At 47.0% G+C, this 11,137-nt stretch overlaps 1 protein-coding gene across 1 annotated transcript; it reads right to left on the bottom strand.

Moving 5' to 3' along the window:
• Window positions 1-44: 44 nt before the first annotated feature.
• Window positions 45-9,939, bottom strand: Ssrp1 (structure specific recognition protein 1). The gene is made up of 17 exons (XM_034494636.2): window positions 9,786-9,939; window positions 9,139-9,314; window positions 8,513-8,698; window positions 7,386-7,491; window positions 6,914-7,104; window positions 6,581-6,811; window positions 6,344-6,447; window positions 6,130-6,258; window positions 5,673-5,894; window positions 4,974-5,046; window positions 4,447-4,585; window positions 4,280-4,325; window positions 2,844-2,973; window positions 1,663-1,833; window positions 1,447-1,535; window positions 762-948; window positions 45-543 (listed from the first exon to the last, which is right to left on the bottom strand). Exons 2-17 carry the CDS (start codon window positions 9,190-9,192, stop codon window positions 472-474), a joined length of 2,130 nt encoding a protein of 709 aa, XP_034350527.1. The 5' UTR covers window positions 9,193-9,314; window positions 9,786-9,939; the 3' UTR covers window positions 45-471.
• Window positions 9,940-11,137: the final 1,198 nt, after the last annotated feature.

The following is an 11,137-nucleotide window of genomic DNA, read 5'->3' as shown; positions in this document are numbered from 1 at the left end:
GTAAACACCACATGCAAAGTGGGAAAGAAGACGTAAGGACATCGTTTCCAAAGTCAGTTCCCTTTATTAAATTGTTTTCACAGACCAGAAATACAAAATAAAAGTAGAAATAGGCCCCTATTAGGAGCTACAGGCCTGACTTTGCATGACCCCTGCTGCAGCAACTTGAACAGGATGGGAAGCAGCTTTACCCCTACAGTCAGGAAAGTAGGAAAGTAGGTTGAGGATTTGGATCCTTCAATGCATTGCGAGTAGACGATAGCACACTCCTACCCAGTCTCTCCAGATTGCAAGGAGCCTCCCTTGCAAAGCAGTGGAGGTTAAGTGCTTCCCTCAAAGCCTTAGGGAAGTGGAAGCCACCAAGAGCAGTTACTCAGATGGCACAGAATCCAAGGACTATGTGAGAGACTGGTACCAAAATGAGTAGGGAGCCTGGAGACATGAGAGGGCAAGGGCAAGAGCTCTCTTCTTTTACTCATCAGATCCTGAGGCAGAGTCCTCTGAGCTTGGAGGGGTACTGGCTAGTTCCTCTTCTTCAGAGTCCTGAAAACCAAAGTTTCTCTTAGGGTAAATGAATAGCAGCTGCCTTCCCAGTCAGGTGAAGGGTTCCTACTGCCTAGCTCTTCCCACAATTCCTGTACTCACCAAACCTCAGAAGTCCACGTCCCCACTAACTCATTCCTCTCATAGACCAACCACAACTGGACCTTACCCACTCCCAGACACGTACACCCCTCAGCACCCCCACATTGCTGATGCACCTCACTCCGCCTCCTCTTCTTTTTGCTCTTGTTCTCCCCTGAAGAACTCTCGTCACTGGACACAAACTCCTTGCTCTTGAAGCTGTCACTCAACTGTCTGGATGAAGACTTGGATGATGAGCCCCGGGAGGGAGTGGATTTTTTTTCCATCTTTGCTTTTACTTTCTTTTTCTTCTTAGACTTGTCCCTAAATTAGGACCATGAAAAAGCTACGTGATTAGGCTCTCTGTATTATTACATAGGCCACGTTTCTCCTAGCTTTAATGAGGACTTTCCCCAGTACTGGCCACACTAGTCTCACCATGACAAATATAATGTCGGCTGTCAGCCCAAAGAACAGGAACATACCTAAGTACTCGGAAGAACCAGGGTCACAGCCTAAAGCAACTGATATACAGAACTTACCGGACATTTTTGTTTTACTTAAAAGCTCATGTGGACTTTGTATTAGGCTTCTCAAAAATATTTTTTCTGAACTATTCTGTTATTTCAAATAAAACTGATCTAGGAAAATGGGCCATATTTATCCCCCAACCTGAGTGCATCACCCATTCTTGACAGTGGCATTCAGGGACTTAAGCACTACTCAAACTGCTGTCAAAATGTGTACAATAATCCTCTACTCTGACCTGGAAAACACAAGCTGCGTTAAGCAGTTATTAGCCGTTTTGTACCCAACACTCACCTTTTAGACAAGTCCCCTCTTCCTCCTTCATACTCTTTCATGGCTTTTTCATATTCCCTCCTAGCATCCTCAGCCTTGCGGTCCCACTCCTGCCACAAGCACAAGTACTCCTTCAGACTGATGCAAGCAAATCTGCATCTACAGTTGTTCAGGAGTGGCACACCCCACATCCCTAAAAAGCCATTCTTGCTTCCCCTCCTTCCCACTGCTACTCACCTCTTTCTTCTCTTTGGACATTCCCTTCCAGATTTCACCTGCCTTCTTGGAAAGATCTGTGATACTGATGCCAGGATGGTCCGACTTGATCTTCTCTCGGCTGGCATTAAGCCACAGCATGTAGGCGGACATAGGCCTCTTTGGTGCATTTGGATCCTTACCTTTCTTCACCTATGGAAGAAAGCAGATGCCACCAGCCGTCAACCTCCCACAACTATCCCACGCTTCCCCAAAGAAACTATTTGGGAAAGGAAAAGAAGCAGGAAGAACCAAACAGATTTGGGCTACACAGGCAACAGCACTAAGCCACAAGTGACAACTTTTTTCTCCTCAAAGAGATCTCCTGGGGCAGAGGCAGGATATCTCCTAATTCAGATTCAGAGACTCACATCTGGTCATGTGCTGAGACTAAGTAACAACTGTGGGCTCAGTCCTAAACAGAACATCTGTATCACCAAGGCCAAAGAAATGTGGCTGCGACTGCGAGCACTCGACAGCTAAGGGCACTGCCTACTGATACTCTACCAGAGATGCGAAAGGCATCCATGAGGGCTGACTCCCTCGGTAGGAGCCACATGTAAGCGGCTGCTAGGAGAACGTGAATCATTGTCATCAGTGGTGTAGCCACTGATAAGTTACTTATGCTTCAACAACTAACCCTCATCCCATGCTTACCCACTACACAAGCAATCCTTACTAAACTCACCAGAAAAGAAGTAAAATAGGTACCAATTATGGAGCTGAGGGAAGGGGAAGGAGGAAAGTAACAGTACACTACATATATGTATAAAATTGTAAAAAATAGCCGGGCGGTGGTGGCGCATGCCTTTAATCCCAGCACTTGGGAGGCAGAGGCAGGCGGATTTCTGAGTTCAAGGCCAGCCTGGTCTACAGAGTGAGTTCCAGGACAGCCAGGGCTACACAGAGAAACCCTGTCTCGAAAAACAAAACAAACAAAAAAATTGTAAAAAATATTAAAAATAGTCTAATAAGCAAAAAATTAAAAAACAAATAAACCTACCCCATATCTTCATGAAATAAAGTATCTCAGGACCAAAAAGAAAAATGTCTACTAAGGTCATAACCAGCCTACAAAAAGCAGCCCAATCAACAGCATCTACCGAAGTGAACAGGAGAAAAGAAATAGAAAATGGAAACACACACACAGTCTCTCCCAATACCTCTGAAGACCTCTTGCGGCTCTTTCGATCCTTGGCCATCTTGGCCCTTTTGAGCTGTTTCCGCTTCTTCTCTTCTCGGTCACTGTCACCCTCATTGCTAGAAGAGCTAGCAGAGGCATTGCTGTCAAACCTGCCAAAGGGAGGCTTAGACTCAGGAGAGGAAGGCAGGATACAGAGGTAGAAGGAAAGGAATCTAGACACCTGCCCAGACAGAGCCAAGGGAGTAAGTCCTGGGGACAGCTTCCACCACCATCTCCCACCCCAGCTTCCTGCCCTTCACTAAGATGGCTTCAACATCCCTTCTCAGAGCAGCCACCACAAAAGGTTATTTGTTGAATAAATCAGTGAAAAGCCAATGTTTCAGTGGGCTCTTCTGCTCTAAGGCAGATCCTACTCCACTTCCACCCTCCAATACTGTACAACACTGTCTCCTGATGGCCTGCAAGACACCAAGTCTACTTCACCATTTCAGGTGGTCATCTTTGTATATACTACAATCTTTTCTGATAAAGAGGCAGCCCTAAAAGGGAGGAAAACCAGCTTCAACTGAAGCCAGTCCCTGTGTCGGAGTCTGGGTGTTCTGTCCACTAAAACGCATCTCCTTTGAGCAGCTGCTGACACCGCCCACTGCTGAAAGGTTTCCAAGGCACTTCATAAGCATCTGTGCATTAAGCTTTCTGAGCAAAATCAGTGGGCTTCTGAAGGATATTCACAATTTGGTTTTGATTTTGCTACTCAATCTTTCTGGATTAAGTTTCAGTTTTCTGCAGGGAGAGAACTCATTCCCGCTGCAGGGTTTGGGGTGGTTCTGGTCCATCAGAGCCCTGCATGTATGTATTGTCTCAAGTTCAGGAAGGGGCAGCTGGAGACCACACTATTCACTTTGCTGTTCACCAGCAGGTGCTTCTGGGTGTTAAGCTATCCACATTAAGCCTGCCTAGCATTTCTGAGGGGCATGGACCATTCTTTCTTAAGAATAAAAGCAGAAGCAAAAGATAACTTTCCCTACAACTTCTGAGCACCCAGATCCAGTAGTGCCTAAAGTCAACTACATCCCTATACTCTCCAGTTATATAAACTTAAAAAACAAAACAAAAAAACACAACCCTGTAGAGCCACTTTCTTACAAGGACAGCCAGAATGTTAAGTGACTGTCAGAAGCACAAGGATACTGCTGTCATTTGCAAGTGAGAACCCCTAGCCATACATAAGCACTAGCTTATTCCCATTCTCTTCCCAGTTCTCTGGTTTCAAAGCATGATGTGCACTAATAAATTCCTTGACGCTTTCACAAATGCATTCATGTATCACTTCACTGGAGGTCACTTTTCCATCTTGGACCACTGGCTAACTAACACTGGGACATAAGAACTATTCAGAAGCCCTTAAGTTTATAGGCCATAATCTTATCCCTATGAGGGCCAGTCAACACTCACTCCTCTGCCACATCTTCTTCTTCTTCACCAGGATTGAAGGACTCATCTGAGAAAGAACACAGATGACATCAATTTCCACTCCAGTGGAAGTCCCACCCCTTAGCCAGACACCAGCCTAGGCCAAAGGTAGAGCCTGACTGCCCAGCCCCCAGCAGAAACTAGCCCACCAGTTTCTTCTCCCGAGTCATCACTGCTGTCATTGGCATTCTCCTCCCGGATCTTGCCCTCCTCCTTCATCCTCTCCAAATAGGCATCATGCTGGTCTTCATCAGAGTCAGCATAATCGTCATAACCTGGGTTAATGCCCTAGCAAGGGAAGAAATGAGTGTCAGCCACCATGTTCAAGCCAGCACTTCTCAGCACTCAAAGCATTTCCCCACACCTGTGAAATCAGAACGGCAGCTCCCAGAAGTACATGAGCGGGAATGTCCACACAGCCAACATGCAGGGCCTACTAGACTGAGTTAATCCAAGCCCCACCCTTTCCTGGCCCCACAGGGGCTCCTAAGAGGCTGCATAGACTGATCTAAAGCCATGCAGAGAGAACCTGCTCAGGAAGGGGAAGGAGCCACACGCACCTCTTTTTTCTATAAAGGTAAGAAGAGAAGAAAGAGTGAAAAAGAAGCCACCAAGTCTTTGCTCCTTTCTCCTCTACAGAAAGAACAGGAGAGAGGCACATCCTTCCCACAGATACCTCTTTCAGTCCTCTGTTCTTGATGTTGAGCTTTTTAGCATTGACAAAATCGAACAGCTTTCCATACTCCTCCCTGTGAGGAGGGACAAACAGCATTAACAGATGGTTGGGACCGGCTCAGGAGGGCTAACCGACGTTCTGATACTGTCAGGCTGGGTGGAGCTAGAAATCATGACTACACTAGGCAGGACATCAGTGGGTTAGATACAGCCCTGAAGAGTTCTGGACAGAAAGTATAACTAGTCACCAAATAGGCACTGAGCCGGGAATTGTAGGAGGGGAGAGTTTCATCTTTTTACTGGTTTGCACTTCATCTTTCACAGGATTGTTATGAGGGTTAAACACGGAGATTTTGTAAAATGTTTAGCTCACAGCTGAGTACTCAATAAACATTAGCTGCTGTGTTCCTGGGCACAGAGCTCATTCCAAGATAATATTTCCACCATAGGGGAAATGAAGAAGAACGGGCTAGAACCACACACAGCTTTCATAATATAATAAATAAATAACTTTTCTAAGGACAGAAAAAAGTGATGGATATGTTTCCAGAGTCTGAGTACTTAAAGGACAAGATCTCAGAGAAGCTGAATGAAAAATTCAACTCAGAACAGTCAGCTAGAACTCAGGCCAGGCAGAGCTTCCCAGTAGATGTGGGATTAGGGTCAGGACAGCCAGGAGGGAACAGGAGGAAGCTCTTACCTCTCAATGCTGCTGAAGGTGTACTGAGTGCCTTGCTTGGTCTCAATTTCAAAGTCGAAGGAGCGAGTGGTTGTGGTGCCACGGGCAAAGTTGACAAAAGAGATCTCATCGAAGCGGATGTGCACAGGGGGCTTGTGCACGTAGATGAAGCCCCGCTCCAGGGGGTACAGGAGTCCTGAGCTGGCCTTATAGGAGCAGGTGATACACTGGGCCCCCGAGTGCCTGATGTGCAGGGAGCCTTGTCAGCACCAGCCACAGCAGAACCCAAGGGCACATCTAATGCCAGGCTCTCAGAAGTCACTCCCACTAAGGTGCTTAGACAGAAGTGTTGACTATCACCACAAGTGCACTCAGGCTTCTAGAGTGTACCCATCCCAGCAAAGACTTCTTTTTTAAGACAATACTTCCCACCTCATCCCTGTCCTCAGCAGGTCAGGACCTCAGCCCATATTCTTACCCTTGGAAGTTGCCTGGGACTGTGATTTTACGGTTTACAAGTGCTTTCATGACCCGGCTGACCATCTCATAGAGAGATCCTGACATGTTCTTGGTGAGTCGCCCCTCAAAGCGCTTTTCTACTTCTTCCCTACAAACAAAGCAAAATGAAGTCCAATGGCAGGCCTGCCTGCTGCTTAAATAATGGCCAGAAGGAAGTCCAGTGACACACTCACTCATTCATGTTGAGAGTCAAGGAGATGTCCTCATCCTTGGAGAAGAGGAGGATCAGGAAGTGGTACCGAGTTTGGCCCTGCTTGATGGGGGGATCCAGGCTGATCTGATAAGGACAAGTGGACAAGACTATGTTGAACCCAGGTGACTAAACAATAAGGACCTCTAGGCATCAATAGTAACCTTTATCTACTAAAGACTTGGGCAAAAACCAGGTACCCCATGGCGCTTTTACTCACCACAAAGAACATCTGTCTCTGATCCTTGTGGGGCAGCAGGAAGAGACGGAGAACTGTAGTATAGGGGATCTTGTAGTCAAAGGTCTTGCCATGCAGGTGTAGAAAGGTAGGGTAGATCCGGATATCATAACGACCTCGAGGAGTCAAACACTGCAGCTCCCGGAAGATGCAGATGGCATCTCCAGTGGCCTGGATCACATCTGCCTTTGACAAAACATTCTGGGCAAAGGCCTGTGAACACACATGGGTATTCAAACAGCGGGCCTCTACTCCCAAGCCAGCCAGCCAAAGGCTATTCAGGAACATCCACAGCCCAACATGAAGAAGTCTTACCTCCACAGGGTCCACACCATCTTCCTGTGTGGGAGGGACATAGAAGCGCACCTCCATGAGAGATACTTCAGCATCATCATTCTGGTGGAATTCCAGGGTCACCTCATTCTTGCCTGTTGTACACTGGGACACATTACTTAGGGGTATCTCAAAGACTGGTTGATCACCAATGTCAAAAGAAAGCAGCTGTCCTGTGAGGAAAGAGCTTGTCAAATCACAAACTCCTCCCCGAGAGTCTGCAGAAGCATTCCCACCAGCCCTGAGGTCCTCAAGGACAGAGGCCTGGAGGAACTTTGTTCACACTATACCAAAACCAGGCACAGTGCCTGATGGACCATACATGCCGGATAAATTCATGCTAAACACAGAAACTGAAATTAGAAATTGGAACCAAGGAAAGAGTTAAGAAAGGTACCGTCCAAGGCCCTTCTTTACCCCACCTTCTCCCCAAACATCCATTTTCCTCACTCACCACCAAACTTCACTGTTCCCCAGTTCCAGCCCTTCACACACAGATCCTTCTCCATTAGCTCAAGGCGATAGTGAGTTTTGAAGAAGTCAGAGAGTTTCTCAAACTCCTGTAAATCAAACAGAGAAAGTGTAGTCCCAGTTAAACCTCTGGGCCTGAACACAAAGGTCCTGAGATTCTCTAACTCAGTTCACCAATGTACCCTCCTTAGAAACCTCAGCTAACTTAGTATACCAATTCTGAAACTGTTTAAAACAATTTTACTTTGTTACTGGAGACTGTTGATAGAACCTAGATGCCCTCAGCCCTCCTCTCGGGGATGTCCTTCTTCCAAGCCTCTTTCCTTCTCCTAACCTTATGCCTAAAACCTTTTAAGTGCTAGAGACCTAATGACCCAGAGGATAGGAGTACTTGTTCTTGCCGGAAGATCCTGGAGTCATTCTCAGCACCTCAGTGGTTCACAACTGTCTGTAATTCTAGTTCCAGCTGATCCAATGCCCGCCTCTGAGCTTTGTATGCTCCAGACATGCACGTGGTGCACAGGTGCACATGCTAGCAAAGCCTCATACACATAAAATAATTTTTAACAAATGAAAATATTTTTTTAACAATACCAACATTGCCGGGCGGTGGTGGCGCACGCCTTTAATCCCAGCACTTGGGAGGCAGAGGCAGGCGGATTTCTGAGTTCAAGGCCAGCCTGGTCTACAGAGTGAGTTCCAGGACAGCCAGGCTACACAGAGAAACCCTGTCTCAAAAAAACAAACAAACAAAAACAAAACAAACAAACAAACAAAAAAAACCAATACCAACAACAAAAACCTTTTGTTTCTGGGCCTCTGGGCCTCTGGCTAAGAGTAGTAAAGAAACTTAAATCCCCAGATATGTGTTATCACCTTCCTGAGTTTCTAAACTTTAGAGCTGTAGAGTTGTAAACTTTTTTGAGTTTGTCACTCAAAAGCAGCTCAAAATGGAAAAAGCAAAATCTTAGAGCTCTGAGATCGGGGAAGTACCAAGCTCTGAGGAACCTGAACGAGCAGTGACGTTATTATCAGAGGAACACCAACTGTCTCTAGAAGATTAAAAAGAAACAAGACAAGGCAAGAGGGTCACAGAACGAGATGGCTCACCGATTCACGGAAGCCATCGTACTTGTAGACATGCCCGTTCTTCGTGAGCAGTTTAAGCCCATGGCCTAATGCTACCCGACGCCAGATGCCTTCCGTCAACTCCCCAGCCTGGATGTTGTCCACTTTGCCGGTCTTACTGTTCTTAAAGATGATACCCTGGCGGCTCAATCGAAGCCTCCCATCATTCTGCCCAAAATACAGACCCAAAATCAGAACAGGATACAGTGTGTAGCAGGTCCTTTCAACCCCTCACCCATATGGTGATACAGGATGGCCAGATTTTCAATAGAAAAGCAACAGGTCATGGTGAAATCAAGTCAAAAGACACAAGAGACATTAAGTCTAGACTGAAAGCTTGACTCTGGCATCAGAAACCCTGTAAGGGCCCCAGTTTCCTGGTTTTTTTTTTTTTTGTTTGTTTGTTTTTAGCACAAGGATTTAGGATAGGCCTACACATGCAATCTCTTCAAACTGGACATCATGTAACTCTTGAGATTTTGCTGATGTTTTCGCTTGGTGGATACAATGATACATTGTTTCCAAAAGTGTAGACAGAGTTAAGCTTTTTGTTAATAGACACAAACTCTTTCCCCTCTCTGCCTGTAAAAAGCCCAAGCCATTCTCACCATGGACCCTTTCACCTCCTGGAAGATGTCGTTGAACTCCAATGTCTCTGCCATGTTCACCTGCCCGTGGTGGCCTGAGCACACAGCCCTAGGCTGCACCAGAGAAAACGAACCCTTCTCTGGATGCTGGGCCCCAATTCCTGGTTAGGTGTGAAGATGTTCAGCAGGGTGGGAATCTAATTCGGGAAGGAGACTGATAAGCAAGAAACGACGCCACTTTACTCTGCTCACCTATGAATAGCTGTGCCGGTAATGTCTCAAGTTCTCTACTGCCTGGGGATCTTACTGACTCGGCTCTGCAGCGCTCCTGAGGCCAAGGCCCAGGACCCTAGGTGCAGAACCAGGCCTATAGTGGCGCTTAAACCACAACCCGACACCCTCTCGGTACATTCCACCGACAGGCACGGCAACAATCGGCGGAACCTGAGACCCGCTCAGAGAGCACACCTCAACTCCTCTCAGAAGCTAGTGTCCTGATCGCAGCGATCCCACCACCCCGAGGCCCCCAAGAATCTACGTTTCTCCCCCTTCTTTTAAAATGGATTCGCCCATTGCCCGCGAATTTGAACGCGGATCGATCCATCCGATCGTCCCGCGGGGGAGCGGGGCCCATGCACACCCGGGGCCCGGGGATCGCGACCACCCACCTCTTCGAGCTGCAGCCTCGCGACGACACAGTGAGGGCGGTGGGCGCAGGGGGATGCGGGGGAGGGGGTAGGGATACGGGGAAGGGGATGCCAGGGAACCTTTTCCCGCGTGCGCGGTCTCGCGTCCCGCCACCGGAAGTCGCGCACAAACCATAGAGAGGATAACCTGGCTAGAAAGGGATCATCCGGGCCGACCAACGAGGCCGTCGCCTAGAGCGTCTGTTAAACCGCCCCCCCACACACCCACACCGCCACCCACACCGCCACCCCCGTACGCTATAGCGAGGGTCTTGCTGTGGAATCTCACGCGGCTGAATTCTTGACTAGAAAACGGGGACGCTCTTTAGAAAGTTACAGACTGCTCTTCAAAGACTAGATTCCGAAGGGAAATTATGCGGTTTTATTAGGCTTTCAGGTTTGTGTGTTTGTTGGAATCATGCATGTCCCTCCCTCCTGTGAAATAATTTGGGAAGGAGTCTGTTGAACAAGAAAAATCCAGAGCTGTAGCCAGAAATGACGCCCCCACTAGCTGCAAAGGGAATGCGGGTGTCGGTGATTGTGCTTGCTCTCCAGCTGTATCCTGGCAAGAAGATCAGATTTTTTTTTCTGAAATGAGTTCACCTTCCACCCCCAACACCATCCCATCCATATCCCTAATTTGTGGGTTCTCGGGAAGAGCCTAGCAGATGGCTGCATTAAGTTCAAGTGGTGGTGTCAGATTTACCTTTGAGCTAGAACTTACTTGAAATCACATCAGCCTGTGTTGGCAGAAGCCTGGATGGCCTCACATAGCACCAGAGTGCATCTTGCAAAATCCGAAGCCAGGTCTGAAAGAGATGCTTGAGTTTATCTCGCCCTTCCTCATTTTACAGATGAGAAAAATGAGACCACAAAAGATTTGCCCCGGGTGTCAGTACATTGGCATCAAAGCTGAAACCCAGAATTCAGACTTTAACATTGTAAGCATGAGGGTCCAAGGTAGCAATCACTGAGTGATTGCTAACGTATGTCCTACATAAAGACAGGATAAACCCAGTGTTTCCCTGAAAATCACTGCACTGACTTACTAACTCAATTCTGAGATATGATATAGATAAAAATGCATTCCTGTCATTCAGTACTTGGGGCTTTAACCACTGCTGTTGGTAGCACTATTTAGCTAAGTCAAACTGGGCTTAAGATTTTATAATGAAAACCTATTGTTAATGCAGCACATTCCTAGGATTTGACAAAACTGTTGAAGATAGTTGAAATAGCCCAACCTTTTAGGAGCACATACCCTAACAAAAGATTTGAATAACTTCAGGTTTAAAAAAGAGAGAGAAAGAATTTGGTAATTTCTGTACAACTAG

The sequence above is a fragment of the Arvicanthis niloticus genome, chromosome 2 (genome assembly GCF_011762505.2).
Source record: "Arvicanthis niloticus isolate mArvNil1 chromosome 2, mArvNil1.pat.X, whole genome shotgun sequence".
Lineage (NCBI taxonomy): Eukaryota > Metazoa > Chordata > Mammalia > Rodentia > Muridae > Arvicanthis > Arvicanthis niloticus.
The sequence above is the reverse complement of the archived record's forward strand: the minus strand, read 5'-3'. Positions and strand labels throughout refer to the sequence as shown.